Source organism: Saccopteryx leptura, chromosome 5 (assembly GCF_036850995.1).
Source record: "Saccopteryx leptura isolate mSacLep1 chromosome 5, mSacLep1_pri_phased_curated, whole genome shotgun sequence".
NCBI lineage: Eukaryota > Metazoa > Chordata > Mammalia > Chiroptera > Emballonuridae > Saccopteryx > Saccopteryx leptura.
In genome coordinates, this window is record NC_089507.1 from 184,747,882 (window position 1) to 184,766,467 (window position 18,586).

The 18,586-nt window shown below is 38.4% G+C and overlaps 1 protein-coding gene across 4 annotated transcripts in view; it reads right to left on the minus strand.

Annotated features, from left to right (window-relative positions):
* The window catches only part of MACROD2 (mono-ADP ribosylhydrolase 2), a 2,059,933-nt gene that overhangs the window by 1,564,339 nt on the left and 477,008 nt on the right, over positions 1-18,586 (minus strand). For all 4 annotated transcript variants that reach the window (XM_066387117.1, XM_066387118.1, XM_066387116.1 and 1 more), the window contains exon 4: positions 12,202-12,231. In XM_066387117.1, the coding sequence (XP_066243214.1) occupies positions 12,202-12,231 (30 nt within the window). The remainder of the gene's footprint in view (positions 1-12,201; positions 12,232-18,586) is intronic.

Consider the following 18,586-nt stretch of genomic DNA (forward strand, 5'->3'; position numbering starts at 1 on the left):
AGACCAATAAAGATGCTGACTGTGACCGGCCCCAGCAACCTGTTTGGAGCTACAAATGATCAACAGTTTGTAGCTGCCCCTGCTGGGCTTAGGTGCATGCAGAAGGATGAAGCTGCACACCAAAGCCAGCATTTACCAGCACCCAGCCTGAGAGCTGGTCAGCAAAAACCCAAGACACCCTGAGATCCAACTCCAGCCACTGGTTGCTTATTAGGCTAGGCCACTGAAAGTACCTCTGGTAGAATTAGGAGGATGGAACTAATGAATCTTTCTGGAGAAGAAGGTGTCTGTCAAGCTTTAGGAAAAGTGGTAGGTGTGGCCCCTACTTCAAAGACATAGGTCTCAGTCTAATTCAAATATTTTTCCTCCAACCTCATCTGGGCAGAGTCACTAAAAGTCAGAAAGTGGGGTGTAGGAGACAACTCTGCACAATATAAACGTCAATTAACTACAGAGCAAGGGTTAAATGGAGACAAGAGATCTTGGAGTATATTAACCATGGAGAGACACTGGCCTGGGTTACTTAAATGCAAGTACACAGGATTCTTGGAGGAAGGCCTCCAAGAACCAGATGTCCTTCATGATTGATAAGCTCTGAGACTTTGACTCTTCTTATGTCCTTGTTCATTAAAAGAAACAATAGATGTGCAGGGTTGGGGATGAAACGGATGGCAAAAAAGACTTGTGTAACTTTCTAGTTTTAATTGCTGAGCTATGATTTTTGGAACTCAACAAATATGCAGAGGTGCTGTTTCTCGGGGCTGATTCCGCATAAGAGTTTCAGCCCTCTGCCTGGTATATAGAGAATCTGGTGTATCTTTTGCCTTGCAGGTCCGAACTGTGAAGAAATTCGTAATCATGAGGTCTCTGGAACACAGAAAGTTGGTCTGCCAACAGCCAGAAGAGTGGTTTTACTTAATCTCCCATGAGAGGGAAGCACCAGATTCTTGGGAAAGTGGGAGAAATAGCTCCCACCTCAAAGTGAGACAACTAAGTCAATGTCATCCCCAAGTCTTTCAGGACTCTACTATCTGGCCAAGGCAGCTGACTCCTCAGCCAGGCCTAATTTCCACAGGATGGGGTGAGAGAGATTCTCAAAGGTGGGACAGTTGCTCTTCCTCAGGTTGATGCCACACAGAGGGGAGTGCTCTTTCCAAGAAAGATGGTGGCTGGTATTAAAGAATGATATAGCACAGGGGTCCTGAAGGCTATCCCTCACCATTTCTCTCCCTAGAGCCACAAACCTCAGTCACTCCTCACTTATCTCTAGTTTGCTCACCCCTCCCTCTGCCAGAGCCCAGGATAAGTGGCTGTGAATGAGATTTTGTGCATGGGCCCTTTAAGAGGTGCCCATGTCTCTGTGACGTCACATCTTTTTCTGGTAGATAGAAACCTCATCACTTTTCACTGTCTAATGCTATGTGGGTGCTTCTTCTTGGCTCTGGTGCTCTGGACTGGGGTCCTGACTTGAGATTTAGGTTCACATTTCTTAGGATTAACTCCCTCCTTCCCTCCCCCCAGCTTCTGAGATATCCCTCTGGAACCTCAGCTGCTGCTAGTGGGAGCTGAAGCAGCCCTTTTTACATCTCTGCCCTTTCTACCGGTCTTAATGTTGCTTCTTCTGTAAATCCCTGGTTATAAAACTCCTCTTTATGTAGTCTTGAGTTGGTTTCTCAGGATGATTATTCTTAAATTTAGCTAGAAGGAGGTGAGTGTAGCTTCCACCTACTGTACCACCATCTGGGATCCTCCTCTATTATAGAGATTTTAATCTCAAAGTCCACATTTTTCATCCTAGGATATCTATTTGTTTCTCTTTAACATCTGCCTTTTTTGACTAAGGTATTTTATCATTTTTATACCTTAATCATGTTAAACACATTTTTTAGTATTTTCTATTATCTTTTAGAATGCTATCTAACTACCTTTTTTAAAATATCTTAAATGAATACATTTGTTTTAATTTATGAACCAATATTAACATTATTATTTACTAAAGCCCAGAGTTTATTCATATTTTCTTAGTTTTACCTAATGTTTTCTTCTTTTCTGAAACTATCCAAGATATGATTTTTTAAATTTTTATTTATTGGCTTTTAGAGAGAGGATAGTGAGAGAGAGAAAGAGGGGGAAGAAGCAGGAATCATCAACTCATAGTAGTTGCTTCCTGTATGTGCCTTGACCAGGCAAGCCGGGGGTATTGAACCAGTGACCTCAGTGTTCCAGGTCGATGCTTTATTCACTGCACCACCACTGGTCAGGCCAAGATATAATATTATAATTAGTTGCTATGTCTCCTAAAACTCCTTTTGGTTGTGAGAGTTTCTCAGGTTTTCCTAGTTCTTAAAGAACTTGATAGTATTGAGGTATAGTGATCAAATATTTTGTAGGATGCCCTGCTATCGAAATTTGTCTGATAGTTTACTTATGATTAGGTTGGAAGTATAGGTTTTTATAGGAAAAATAACAGAGGTTATGTGGCATTTTCATTACCATATCAAAGGCACTTTCTATTAACATGATTTATCACTGTTGGTTGTGACTTTAATTACGTGGGTAAGGTAATGTTTATTAGGCTTTTCCACTGTAAAGTTCCTCATATATTTTGTAATTCCTGGTAATGAGTTCATTTTGAAAGGTCTTGTTGTTCTGTGAGAATACCTTGTGGCCTGGGTGTTAAACACTTATCTGCAGAAAATTTTGAATTTGTCTCTCATAGTAGCCAGTAGGTCCAAGTTTTATGTTTATTTCTTATGTTTGGGATTCTCAGACACTTAGGAAGTATAAATTTAAGTACCAAACACAAAGAAGTTAGAGGCTTGGGGCACTAAAATTTTAGAGGAGTCTTTCGTATAGTTTTCTTGTGCTAATAAAGAATTTTTTTCAACTCTATCATTCTACTGTGACTATAACTATTTGAATATCTTGGTTTAAGTGAGGATCTAGGCCTTAACCTCCAACATTATGCAGTCCTACTTCTTCTCTCAAATGATAACTAGCCACATAGTCACTGGTATCCAATTCCCCATCACTATTTGTTCTACCACAAAGGCACATATAATATACAGTTTATATTATAGTCTTGGGTTAGTTTATTTTTTCAGTACTGATTTATGGCACCCAAGAATCCCCATTTCTTTCTTGTAAGCGGATTGAAATACTTAAATTAATTTTATTATATTTTATTTATAATATGTGAATTTGTTGCAGGAAGTTTTTCTGACTCCCTCAGTCTAGCATATTTTTAGAATCTAGAGATTTTTCCTCTGTACTGTTGAGTCTCTATACCTCCAATAATAAATGTGTGAAAAATTCTTTCTCGTGTTTTCTGTTCTGCAATGATATCAATGTTATTCACAATTTTGTAAAAAACACTGGTTTATATTATTAATAGGTAAAAAGTTATCACAATCTATATAGACTATTTCTTTACATAACTCAATGAAAATTTTATCTCAAAGATGAGATGTATAATTTTAACTTAAGTATAACAAAGATTTTAAAATAAAGTGAATTTCAGCCATAGAAACATAAGACTAAATGTTTTTACCTTATCTTTCTTCTAATGGTTGAGCACAATGATCATACAAAGGTTTTGTGAAAGACCCACAAGCTAATGAAGTGAAGCATATGTCAGAGGAAAGAACCAATTATCTTTAATAGTGCACAAAATTTTAAAATGTGATTATTAATTTTAATGAAAGAGAAGTTACAGTGGCAATGGATACAGTTCCATTTCCAAGTACCCTACCATTTTTATATGTTAATATTTTAAATTAGAAGCATATTACAAAATCAATACATTGTTTAAATAAAATACCTAAATCAAGCAAAGTAGTAACAGTACTGCCAATAACTCTCAATGTTCATTGCTCTTCATGAGTGAGGTAGGGGACCTCAGTAGCTTAGCCAACCTACTTAGAAACTTTCTGAAAGCACGTCCTTGTTCCTATTGATAATGAGTGTCAAATTTCATTAACTAGCACATTCGTACTTTAAAGTTTGCCAATAGGTTTAAACAAGGATATCAATAATGACAAATCGTATTTCCAACTGAATGCTATAACTGGTTAAATACCTGCAATATGACAAAATGTAAACAAGACAATAGCCTTTCCCTCTTTGCATATAATTCCTGGAATGCATCTGCATTTTATTTCCTCATCTATACAGATAAATATTGTTCTCTTTATCTCCCAGGATTCAAAAACTATAATCATTAGCTCAAAAAATACTATGGGATTCTGGCTATATAAACTTTTTAAAAATAAAAGGTAATACAATGTCTAACGTAATACTACTGCATAGGTATGTACAATATATGATCCTCAAGTTGACTTGTATATGTGTTGTGAAAAGTTTTATTTTTTTATTTAGAGATCTAAAGATAAAATAATTATCTTTGCAGAGAAAATTGGTCAAAACTGAAACATCTAGACATTGTAAGAATCCAGGATGAAAGATAATGATAAGTCAAAATTAAAATTAGAAGTTTCTAGTCATATAGATGAATAACAAAGTCTCCGTCCTCAAGAAGTTTATACCTTGATCTAGACATGTATCCTTTCAGGTTCAGTCAGCTATGGGCAGAATGAGAAGGGCATTTATCTGCACAGGGATGCCCCTTTGACAAGGTTTTCAGATGGGGCAGTTTCACTTAGAAGGGGGAAGAGCTAAGCAGTCAGTATGAGGAAGAACTTTAAAACATTTAGCTTTTGAATAAAGGAATCATGGTGCCTGCAATTAGAGGTGAAATAAACAAGGCATGCTCTTGGAATGGCTATTAAGATAGGAAAGTTCAAGCACAGACATGGCCTGGATTTCACACCCCTCTCCCTCCTCCACAAGGAACCATCTGGAAGGCTTAATGACAAATGGCAGACAAGATTAAAGTGACCGAGGCTGGGACACACTTCTTAAGAGTAAAACTAGACAAGCTCACAATAAGAAAACACTAGAAATCGAATTGGTGTGGGCAGCTGTAGAGTTGGAACCCAGACTGAGATGCAGGTGAAGTAATCAGGGAAGAAAGCAGACAGGGAGGAGCTGGTGTAGGTGATGACCAGCAGGCTTTACCCATGCTGTTCTGATGGAGTTTGCTGCCAACACCACGGACACCAGAATTCCTTTCTTCCACTCTGTTCCCTCCACTTTATGTGGCAGGGAGATGGTCAGAGGAAACTACTTAACCAAGGTCTGGATGAGAGGATGCAGAAGAGAAAGAGAGATGACTGAAGCAGAGCAAGACATCTATAAAATGTGTACATCAGATGGCAGGAAATACAACTTAATGGGTCATTTCCTTCTGCTTCTGGAAAATGCCACATGTCCTCCAAGATTGCTCCAGGGTCACTTCCTCTGGGAAGCCTTCCCCGACCACTCCAGACGTTGACTTCATCTTCTCATTATTCCTGTATTAAAAAAACTTTCTTAAAATTTTTTTCTAATCCTTAAGTAATGTGTAAATAAATATTTATACTTCTAACTGTACCTAGTTATAAGAATCCGTGCTACTTCAATGTCAAGACTCATATACAAGAGATAATTAATATATGATGTTGACTGAGAAAGAAAAAATTTTTTTTAATGTTTGAAAGGAAGAAGAAAAAGTAAAAAGAGAGAGAAGTAGGGAGGAAGAGAGAATAAAGGTTGTTTGATTCCAAACAAAAGTGAATGCTGTCAGACCTGGCTTGGCTTCTGGCCCCTGGCTCCTCCTTCCCTTCTCCTTCCTCGCAGCCTGAGCTCCAGGATTCCTTTAGGAGGCTGGACCACCTGCGGTGCCTGGGACCAATCCCACCTGAGGCAGTCAACATTCAATACTTATTATCTGTGGTTTAGTATCACATGCCTTCCCGCAGCTCTGGTCCTAAGAATGGGCCCCTGCCTGACCCACCAGGCCAGAGTTCTGAGTTTTTCTTCCATTCCTCTCTCAGTACTGAGACTGTTGCTATTCCCCAGGCTTATGGCTGGGACCCCTCCACCTGCCTAGCTGCTCAGACATGCTGCACTGACTTCCTGGGGTGCAGCCCCCATGCACTCCCTGCCTTAGCTGGCCTTGGTCCCTCACTGCCGACCATTATCCCAGACTGGGATAGCATACCCATGGCCTGACCAGACCTCAAGGTTTAAAACACTGAAGCACAGAATCACTGTGGGGGTTGGAGCAATAGAGTGACTGGTTCACACCAGGAGGACACGGTTTTGTGTGTGGAGGGGAGGGTGAAAGGCACTGCGCTCTGCTTGTGAATGTTTCGGAAACAATTTGTAAAAAGCATTCCTGCTTATGCACATTTAAAACACCCTTTATATATGTTGTTTTTCTTGTTAGGAATTCTTGGAAATAACCCTGGTTTTTTTGTGTGTGTGTGAGGAAAGAGTACTTTGCAGGATGTTCTTTGCTTTTTAAAGAAGGACCCCGAGGCTTGGTGCTCACTACATTGATGTTAAAACATCATTTTAATTCAAAGACCCATGCAATAAATAAATAAAACACCTCAGAGAACATGAGAATTATTACTGCTCAGATAACTCAGCCAAACAGAGACCATGACTGGTCACAGGGAAAGGGCTGTGTTTACGACCAAATCACAGGTGCGCCGTAGAGACTGAATTAATATTTATTGAATAAATGAGCAGAGATACACTGAAAGTTTCTCTTATATAATACCAAATGGTTTTATGATTTCACTACTTTTAAAGCATGCATTTTGGTACCTCAAACAAACTGTCTAACACACACAATGACATTAACAATAAAAAATCATTAGGAATTCTCTCTGTAAGTAGAACAGTCCAAACAAGGAATGAGAGAGGTCAGAAGAGTGGTTACTAACCGCAAGCCACTGGACCTAGTCAATTTGGGGGCCCACGTTAAAGGGCACAAAGACAACAAGAAGCCCTCTGAGGTGGGAAGGCCATGCATTAACCTGCCACAGAATCACCTCATGGATAAGGTACAGAATTAGTAGTAGTACTGATACAAATATGCCCTGTATATGTAAAACAGCAGTCTTGAATACTTCTGTGCATAAAGTCACCCTTAATTACCACTCTGTCAGGAAAACGTCACTTAAAATGTCTTACACTATGCCTCAGGTTTCAGCATGTGGGAACAATGACAGACTCTAAAGGAAGCAAATCCCATGAACAACGCCCTGTTTGGCCTCTGTCATCAGATTCTGGTCTCCTGTTCATTATTGTGACAATGAAAGAGAAACGGCGTTTTCCAAAGTTTGCCTTTTTATTCTGTTCTGCTATGTAAGGATCTGTAAGAAACGGAGGAATTGCCTCTTCAATACTACTTTTCTTTTCTAATTCTGCTTGACAACTTATGGCTTACTGAAATAATTTGTTTTTATTATATATTCTAGAAGTACATCATCACAGAATTTTGTCCATGTAAAACATTCTCATACAGGCCCTGGCCGGTTGGCTCAGCGGTAGAGCATCAGCCTGGCATGCGGGGGACCCGGGTTCAATTCCCGGCCAGGGCACATAGGAGAAGCGCCCATTTGCTTCTCCACCCCCCCTCTCCTTCCTCTCTGTCTCTCTCTTCCCCTCCCGCAGCCAAGGCTCCATTGGAGCAAAGATGGCCCGGGCACTGGGGATGGCTCCTTGGCCTCTGCCCCAGGTGCTAGAGTGGCTCTGGTCGCGGCAGAGCGACGCCCTGGAGGGGCAGAGCATCGCCCCCTGGTGGGCAGAGCATCGCCCCTGGTGGGCATGCCGGGTGGATCCTGGTCGGGCGCATGTGGGAGTCTGTCTGACTGTCTCTCCCCGTTTCCAGCTTCAGAAAAATACAAAAAAAAAAAAAAACATTCTCATACAGGTGAGTGAACATATATTTAAAATGTAATGTGTTCTAAGACAGAACCTCAAATACACAACAAAGGTAAATGGATCTAGGCAGCAAACTCAAAGGTGCCATAAAACAGTGCCAATGAGTGTACTTTCAAATTACAAGCTGTGCTTGAGATTTGTGAAAAAAGTCAAGGAAGCACTGTTTGTATCTTATCTTCATTTGTCCTGGGGTAAACAAAGTTACCTACCTGTGCATAGAAAAAGCAAATCTGAAGAGCAAGATATATTAAAAATCACAAAGCAAAGGCAAAGTCAACCCTAGAGTGTGAGTCAAGAACCTTGTCTTTTCACTCAACCTTCAGCCTTTCTAATAACAGTAACAATCAGTAAATAACACTGATCTCATTTGAGCGCCGTGGCAGAAATAGTGTTATGTATCTACCATTCCATTTTCTCTTTGTGGGACTCTGGAAGTTTCCATTTTTCCCAGCCTCCCTTCTTGGGGGTCACTTACCTGAATTCTGACCCATAAAAGTAAGCATAAGTGATGTAAGCCATTCCTAATCTGGTCTATTATTATATCCAACATGATTCTCCAGCTCTCTCCTCCTGTGACATCCTTAGCACATATCCCATAGTATATGTAGCTCAAGAATGGAAATGCTCTCTGTGTCACTACCTGTATGACAGCCTGAGTAGGAGAGCCACCAATCCTACTACGACTATATAGTGTGAGCAAGAAATAAACCCCATTTCATGAAGCCACTAAAAATTTTAGGTTTATTTGTTACCATAGCATAATATAGAAGTAACAAAAGGAATAAGTGAGAAAATAAAATGTCCTTGTTTTATAATACAATGTGCTATGCAGTTGTTATACAGGGTACTACTGGTAGCAGTGATGGAAAGTTTATAAAATATTAGTAGACATTCTAAGGTTTTTGACATTATACCATTACACAAGTAATGTAAAGGCTTCCTGAAAGGTTGACTACAACAGTTAATGTTAAAGGTAGACTAGAACAGCCACATACTTAAGAATATAGTATATGTATCTGCCTGTGACAAATCTAGAAAATAAAAACAGAGACAACTCATTATACCAAGCATTTCAAGTGAAATGACTAGGTTTCATGACCTTATCACTTATGTTCATTACAATGAATTATCCTCAGTGACTCTAAGTTCCTAAAAAGAGCGACTCTAGCCCAAAGATGGAAATTCACAAGGCAGTGATTATCTTACTTTAAAATCAGAGCTAAGAGTATTAATTATAACCACTTTTTTAAAATTTTTTTAATAATTTTATTTTTTTAATGGGGCGACACTTTTAAATATCTCCTTTTAGGAGATCTCATTGGTTATATGCACTCAAAAAGGAACAACAGAATGCTAAGATTTTTATGGATAATACATTTTTATATGCACTTATTTTATCTAAATTTCAAGCACTACTTATACAGAATTTGAAGAAAGCTCTCTGGAAGACCTGAGAAAAATAGTACTTAAAGTATCATTGTTACTTTTTATGTGATTTCAAATTTTCTTCATCAAATTATTTAGTCAATCAAAGAATTAGTTTCTTCAGAGGATTTGGAAGGGATATTAATTCAAGTCAATAAAAAAATATTTGATTAAGTCCAACAGTATTACATCAATTTAATTGTTACTTATTGGATGATTATTTGGTTTTATTTTACAAACATCACTGACAGGATTAAAAATATTTGTCATAGAATGAGAAGGCCAAAAATCAATTCAAAGAAGGCTTAAAGTATTCCTAAAATTTAATTTTTAAATACAGCCTTCCAAAAATCAGCCATGTACATTAGAGCAATTTTTATGTCTCTAGAAGTGAATAAATGAATTTAAACCTGTCAATAACCTACTTAAATGGGAAGAAATTACAGCCACCTTAAATATACCACTCATAAAAATTAGAGGATATTTTACTGCTTCATATTCATTTTGAAATATCCCCTAATTTTTGTGAGCAGCATCTTGTAACTCTCCTTTATGATAATGCTAAGTCAGTAACTTTAGAATCCAGAAATTAAAAATTATGGCAATACCTGCATTTAGCTAAAGCAATCATATATATATGTCCCAGAGGACAGTAAAGTATATACATTAGGTAAACAGAAAACTGAGTTTGCCTCTTCCTGAATGTCTTGTCATTTCTAAAAATTTGTAATATATTTTTTCACCCAGGTTAGTGGAACTATAAGGAAATACAGGCCGAATCACTGGATTTAATATAAACACCAAGCATGTATACATTTATTGAAACAAAGCAGGCTGAAAAGACTTCCGCAACAACAGCCTGCCTGCCGGGGATGGCAGGGACTACTGCTCGCCTATCAGAACCTCCACCCTGACTGACCTCCTCGGAACACAGAACACTACTTCTTCTGAAAAACACATATCTTCCTGGAATAAAATTCCATGTATCCAAAATTAACATTTGATCAATTTCAAGGATAATGTGAAGCTTCAGAGAAACTGCTTCAAAAATGACTCATCTTTTAGAGGCCACCAAAAAGTGATAGCTTGAGTGCTTGATGACACCATGGAACCACGACAGCACCATTCTAGCCTCCGTCTGTACTACTGGTACATGAGAGAGAAATACGGTTCTATCTCCTGAATGCCACTATTATTTGGATGTTTCTGCTATGGGCAACTCAGTGACTTTAACTAATATTATCAATCAGTCAAGTCAGTTTATAAAAATAGCCAGGAACAATAAATTAATTGCCTAGCTAATGTGTCTGTTGTTTTAACTTGATGAATTTGTTTGTATAAAATTAACTTTAACTTTTCTTTATCTAATTTAGTCAAATTTGTTCAAATACTAATATGTCTTTCAAGAAAATTAGCACTATGTAAATTTATTTTAAAACTGTTTACTTAACATAAGAAACTTGAGTTAAAAATTTACTGGGAATCAAACTAATATGAAAAAAATCCTTTCAAATTCCTAAAAATACAATAAAAAATGCTGTAGATTTATAGTTTTTAGAATAATTTATGGAAGAGGAAAATAAATACTTAACTCTGCCATAAAACAGTCATTGACATGTGATAATATGAGAACATTTTCTAGTTTAAACTGTTTTCTATATATTCATTCCTACTTCCAAGATTCTGTTTTCGAAAATCTATTGATTCTTATATGGAAATGATGCTTAAAGTTTTAATTGCTAAATAAGTTACCCTGAAACCTCCTAATAAAGCCCAGAAAACTTTTTAAAGCCTAAAGCTCAGTGCAATGTGTTTACCTCAACCATGTACATAGAAAGAAGAGGGAGAGGGAGAAAGAGCGAGAGAGAAAACAAGCCAACTTAAGGCCATCAGGGTCTTAAATAAAAAGGAACCTATTCTAACGTGTATTCTTCCCTTTTCTACTGTATTATATAGGCTGGGGCTAGGAGAAATTTAATCTTTCAACCTAGAAATAAAAATAATAAGCCCTAGTCAGCTGGCTCAGTAGTAGAGCATCGGCCCGGCTGGATCAGTGGTAGGGCGTCAGCCAGTGTATGGAAGGCCCGGATTCGATTCCAGCTAGGGCACACAGGAGAAGTGCCCATCTGCTTCTCCACCCCTCCCCCTTTCCTTCCTCTCTGTCTCTCTCTTCCTCTCCCATATCCAAGGCTCCACTGGAGCAAAGTTGGCCCAGGTGCTGAGGATGGCTCCATGGCCTCCACCTCAGATGCTAGAATGGCTCTGGTTTCAACGGAGCAATGCCCCAGATGGGCAGAGCATCATCCTCTAGTGAGTATGCCAGTGAATTCTGGTCGGGCACATGTGGGAATCTGATATCTGCCCCCCTGCTTCTCACTTCAGAAAAATATTTACAAAAAAAAAGAAAAAATAATAAATAGGGATAAGATTGTAGTATCAAAAACAAACTCTAAGTACAGAAATCTCTTCTTCATCTCATTTTTATCTCTTTCTCTTTCTCCTTAAACAGGCTAAAAGCAAAAAAGCAAAGTGCCAATACTAATTCCTTTTTTATTTTTCACATAAGTAAATGGCTGATATATTAAACTCTCAGGCTACAATCATAAGTTTTTATAGTCATTATGATGAAAAGAACAAAACCACAAGTCTCTGAATGTGTTAAAAGTCATCTGCTATACGTGTGTTTATCTCAATAGCTTGTAGCAGTTACAGCTTATGCCAAAGGAAGAAATACAAAACTTAACAAAAGAAAAAACAGCATTCTATCTATTTTGAAGTCAGTTAAAATATTTCCATTTTAAATTCTTTTCTAGAAGATTATAATTTCTGTAACTGACAATTATAACTAAATTAATTTTCCTTCAAGTATCACAGAACTCACTTAACATCTGTGTTTGGTATAGAAAAAAATACATATTTTAAGTAATGTTCAGGACTTACCACCTCCTCCACCAAGCAGACTGGCATTTGCTGTTTAAAACAAAACAAAACAAAAGACATTAAATAATATATAAAAATATAATATGTGAGATAGTTTAATAAAAATCTAATAATGATTATATCTCATAAATACACATACTTTCATATAGACAGCCTTTATAACTGGTTCATAATGACATGAGAATTGAAATATTTCCCTATTTTTATCTCATCAAATAACTATTTTTATAATGTACTTTCTTCTAATAAAATGAAGTACATATTGTGAGCCTTTTATTTTCCATTATTTATCTAAACTAATCTTCTGGACTCTCCATTTTATCAAGCAGAGAAAGAACAATGTTATTTAGGCAATTTCAATGACTTCAAAGGACAATGTAAGAAGAAAGTATGATAATTTTAATTAAATTAAACACCATCAAATAAAGCTATCTGAAGACACTTAGCAGTAAAAACTCTTAGTAACAGATTTGTTACTAAGATTTGTTTTTAGCATTAACTTTTTATTTAAAGAGAATAAACACATTTTAAGCATTTTTCTAAAGCAATGCAGTGGCATTTCTTACCCAGTTATCCATTATTCTAACACATATATTTATAGAAACCAAATAATAAGCAAAATATAAGATAATTCCATTTGGATTTCTTTCAAGAGGTCAAATTTTCAGAAAGTACCATGACAGGTTTCTGCTGAAGTATTAAGCAACCTTATGCCTATGTTTATTCAGTCATTATAACAGCCAGAAACTGAGTTTATTCCATAAAGTTCTTATGTGTCATAGGCATTACCTCATATTATTAAAATGGAAGAAAGAAAACAAAGAACAAAAGAAAGAGCAAAAACACAAAGAGAGAAAGAAAGAGAAGAAGAAGGAAGGAAGGAGGGAGGGAGGGAGGGAGGGAGGGAGGAAGGAAGGAAGGGAAGGAAGGGAGGAATCCTGAACTATATAAAGAAAGCTCTGAGTCTCTGAGTCTCATTTTTATGTCCCACATATGTATGGAATCATATAGTTCTTAGTTTTTATTTTTTACTTATTTCACTCAATATAATGTCATCAAGGTCCATCCATGTTGTTGTAAATGACCCGAAGTCATCATTTCTTATGGCTGAGTAGTATTCCATGGTATATTATATACCACATCTGGGGAGGGGGGCACAAAGAAAACCAGATAGAAGGTGACGGAAGACAATTTGACTTTTGGTGATGGGTATGCAACATAATCAAATGTCAAAATAACCTGGAGATGTTTTCTCTGAACATATGTACCCTGATTTATCAATGCCACACCATTAAAATTAATAAAAAATAACAAAAAAAAGAGAAGAGTTTAAGAAGAACAAGAAATTCAGCTGATACTGATCCTCATTCTAGTTCCAATAAAAGATATTGACTTTGGAAAAAAAGAGGAGCATATAGCAAACAGGCTCCGTTCTTTGCGGAGAATACTGAGCTACCACAAGATTAAAGAAATCATTTAGGAAAGAGGAGTGGGGTCTTTAACCCAAGTTTAGTGTGCTGTCCACAGGACCATGCCCTGTCACAATTAAGAAGAGCAAGTATCAGAGTGTTAATGACTCCATCAATAAAATATGGATCATTTGAAGAGCAAATGCCCATATTAGTATTTCCGTGTGGTTAAATATGTGATGGTGTGTTAATTATTGTAACACTAAATAAAATTTCATGAAAAATGTGAAGAGCAAATGCCTTTGAAGGTTTTCTCAACATTCAACACTAGAACATCAAATCTTATCTTGTAGGATCTTTCAAATACAAGGCCATCTAATTGTTCCTCTGCCCTTACTCTAAGAGCTTTCATCACAAACATGGATTAGCAATGCCATTATTATTCAAGCATAAATAAAACTCACTCCTAATGTTATAAATTGCTCTACCACCCTATCACCACAGGTTTCCAAACCCCTCTGACTCACAGTGAGAACGTGTGTAGTATTTACTGAGAGGGTAGCCAGGACTTAATGTCCTGTCGCAAATCAAACTTTGTAACTGTTGAATTGCTAACTTGTTGAAAGGGTACTAAAGATGATGTTGCAAATTCTGTTTGGTCCCTTAACCCGTAGTACATGAAGAAAGTTCATGATCAAAAAAAAAAAAAAGAAAGTTCATGATCAACCTATATCTCCTGGCTAATTCAAACATTTTCTGAAAACTTAGCTCCATGCATTTATAAAACTGCATAGCATTTCACACTCCTGCTGATTTTTTATTTTTGTGTTTGACCAAGAACAACTTCCCTATCTGTAGGTTTTCCAGATCCCTGAAAACTCCATCTGTTATCCCCCAATTCTCACCTATTCATTCAGAAAGAAAAAGGTATTTCCAACAATAAACAACAATAATGAATAGCAGCTTTTCACTCAAATTCTCATTCCCAGAAGCACAATAATATAGTAAAACCTACTTTCACCCAATGTTTTGCTCAGTCAAGGTGGAGGCTGCCTGTTTTGAGAGCAGAGCCGAAAGCCCATCTGTTCCATCAGGCACTTGTCCAATAGATGTGGGTAGATGAGTGGGAGTAGCTGTGGGTCCTAGAATCCCAGTCTGGAGAACCATCAAGTCAATTTATGTCAGATGTGTGCTCATGTCCAGATAAGTATATCTGGTCACATTTTAGTAAAAACAGAATAATTTTATAAAACTGCTGTGCTCTACATAATTTCAAGTGCATTAACATTCATGTAAGAGAATCATAATCTAAGCTGCTTAAATATATTCAAAGTAATTCTAATAACTGTAATCAGGATAATAATTTTTCTAAAATATCCATCGAATTTAAGTCAAATTTACCAATTTCTGTTCTCTAAAAATAAAAAAAAATTAAATGTTTACTATATTAGCAAAAATATCAAGGCAATCTTCTTCCATAAAAGTGACATAAAAGTAGGCAAATAAAAGCAAATTTTTACTAAGATCTCTAAGATTACTTTCACAAAGCAAACAAAATACCTGATTATCAACATTAATGGTCTGGTTAATTAATATTATTTCTTCTTTTTAAAAAAGTTAAAATAACTTTTTCTGTCTAAAATTAATAGTCATTTAACTTCTACCTACTTCTCTCCAATATATTGAGGGTTATCTCATTTCGATAGGAAGCCCCTAAAGACAAGGTCTGATTTTAATATTTATCCTGTAACTAATGAACCTTCAATACACATTTTCTAATAAGATAATTTGCAGGTTTAGTCCAATTGCTTTATTGACATGTAAGAGGCATTTGTTTACTGAAATATGTGGAAAAGATCAAACTCTGGTCCTTTTTCTTCTTGTAAAATTAAGGGCTATTAAAGAAACTCAAAGTGTATTTGGAAATACTTAGTGATTAAGAATTTATGAACTATAGGTCCTGGCTGGTTGGCTTAGTGGTAGAGCATCGGCCTGGTGTGTGGATGTCCCTGGTTCAATTCCTGATCAGGGCACACAGGAGAAGTGACCATCTGCTTCTCCACCCTTCTCCCTCTCCTTTCTCTCCGCTTCTCTCTTTCCCTTCCCCAGCCAAGGCTCCACTGGAGCAAGTGCTAAAGAGGCCCACGTGCTAAAGAGGCACCATGGCTTCACCTCATGCACAAAATGGCTCTGGTTGCAACAGAGCAACGGCCCCAGATGGGCAGAGCATCGCCCCCTAGGCTTGCTGGGTGGATCCCAGTTGGGTGCATACAGGAGTCTGTTTCTCTGCCTCCTCTCTTTTCACATAAGAAAAATACAAAAAAAATTTATGAACTGTAGGTCTCTAAGTCTCTTGCGAGGGAAAATTTTAGACATTCCTCAAGTTATTCCTAGAGTTTCATAGAAAAGGGAAAGAGAAAGGAAACAAAGAAAACTTGAAGTTTATGAGCATCATGCCACTGCTTCTAAAATAAGATTTTAAATTTATCTTTGCATGTTTTCTAACAACACTACTTGCATTCATATTTCATAAGTAATATGCCCCTTTTATTACTAGAGGCGGTAGAAGAAAAAATCGTGCAACACTTATTGTCTCAAAGACTGATTCAATGAGAAACTACAATGAACCATTACAAGTTGATGACTGTACTATAATTTTTCCTCCCACCAAAAAACAATTCAAATTAGATCAACAGTTTTACTGTTTATAAAACAAAAACAACATCAAACATAAAATAGAAAAAATGGTTACCTAAATCTGATTTCAAAATGGAAAGTATGGAGAATTGATTTATAATATCCTAAGCAAATGGTTATTTTCTTTTTTGTAAGTTAAGTTTTTATTTCTTGATTTTAGAGAGAGGAGAGAGAGAAAGGATGGGGAAAAGGTACAGGAAACATCAACTGGTTTTTCCTATGTGCCTTCACCAGGCAAGCCCAGGGTATCGAACCAGTGACCTCAGCATTCCAGTTTGACACTTTATCCACTGTGTGCTACCACAGGTCAGGTAAATGGTTAACTTTTTAAAGTTTATGATAAATTCTTTTTTTTCCATATGAAGTCAGTTTTTAAAAATTTAATTAAAATTATCAAATTTCCGTAAGTGTTAATATTCACTTAGAAATTATCAATACAATTTCCAAGATGGTGATGGAGAAGGCAATGTTCAGACTGCCACTTTTCAGGACCACATTGTTGTTATAACTAAATTTAAAAACAAACATCTTGAAAAACCAACTTAGGACTAAACAAAGACAAGTCTATAAACAAGGATCACCGAAGAAGCCACACAGAGACTGGTAGGAAGGGCAGAGATGCAGAAAGGGCTGCCCCGCCCCCAGAAGCAAACCATTACTAAGGGTCTGGAGGGACTCTCACTGCCCTGAGAGGGCAGGGTCCTAAGCCTGAGATCCGGCACCCCAGGCTAGAGCCCCACAGCCTAGAAGAGGGGCTCACATAGAATTTGGTGGTGAAAAGAAGGGAGGTTTCTATCTACAAGAAAGAAGCAAAGCTCTCGAAGACTCAGGCCTTGTCTTAAAGGGCCTGAGCAGAATATCTTGTTCACAGTCATTTACTCGGGGCTCCAGTGGAGGGAGAGCTGAGAGAACCAGAGATGCAGGAGGAGAGTGTGAAGTTGGTGGCCCAGAAAGAAACACTGTGGGGGACAGCCACCAGAACCCCTGTGTTGAGTCATTTTCCAATACTGCAGTTACCATCTTTCATGGGTGAAGCAGTCCTCTGTCTGTGGCAGAAGCTTGAGAGACAGCAACTGCCCCGCCCTTGGGAATCCCTCCTGCCCCGCCCTTGGGAATCCCTCCTGCCCCACCCTATGGAGAATGGACCATGCTGAGAAGATAGCCAGGCAGCAGGGGGTGCATCACTGACTCAATTTTCTGGCATTGAGGCAGGAGCTCTCCCACACACTCTCCCAAGAATATGAATGGTACTTCCACCTCATGAGAGACTCAGTAAAAACTGTGCAGACTGTGGCAGACCACATCCATGGGTCTTAGAGGCCACTCCTACTAGACTACTGAGGGCCACACCCTACTGAGGTCTGTGAAAAAGTCTGGTCAGACTGACACCTGGGGCGGAGGGATGAAGCCACACTCACCACCCTTCCTAATCCCTGAACTGCTCCAAGCTCTAGATGCCACCAGGGGTTTTTTCACCACGCCCAACAAGCAGCCAGCACACAGAGGCTGCAGGAGGCAACTCACAGGAAACCCTGGGCCTTTTACTGACCTCCCCCAGGCCAGTGTGGGTAAGAGCCAGCATAGATGTGCAGCTTGGTATTTCTAGGTGTGCACCTAAACACAGTAGAGGCAGCCACAAACTCTGGATTGCTTGTAGCTCCAATAAAGTTGCAAGGGCCAGTCACAATCAGGGTCTCCCACTGGTCTGTGCTGGGTTCCCTCCACAGAGGCCCAGAGCTAGCATATCCAGTGGCCAGCTGCAGAAAGCATTAGTTCAGGACACAATTACTCTTGCTGGCAGTGTCCAAAGGGATGGCCCATCAGACACCAGGCCCAGCTGAGGCGAGGTCTGCTTTCTGTGATCGGCACCGGTACAGCAGCTCACACATGCATTGGACAGGGTGGAACTTCATAGTTGGCCAGCCCAGTTCCTGAATATTCTGCCCTGATAGGCTAGATTTCACAAGGGGAAGGGAGAAAGGCTTGGAGCACAGACATTCATGATATGTGTTCCCTTGAGCCTATTGTTGGGACCAGTTGAAAAGCTTAGCCACTTTCTGGGATGGCACAGTCAGCCCCAGTGGAAGTCTCTCTCAGTCTTCTTCCCTGAGACCAGGGGCTCCTAGCTGGAAGAACTTCTGCAGAGGGGACTGCCAGCTCTGCCCAATCTCAACCTGCAGCTCAACTTGCTGGGGAGAAATAGAATTGGAGTATACAGCAGTGTCTGGGGGATCAGGCTCCGGAGTAAGGGACACTTTCTCCATACTGAGCTCCTGCCC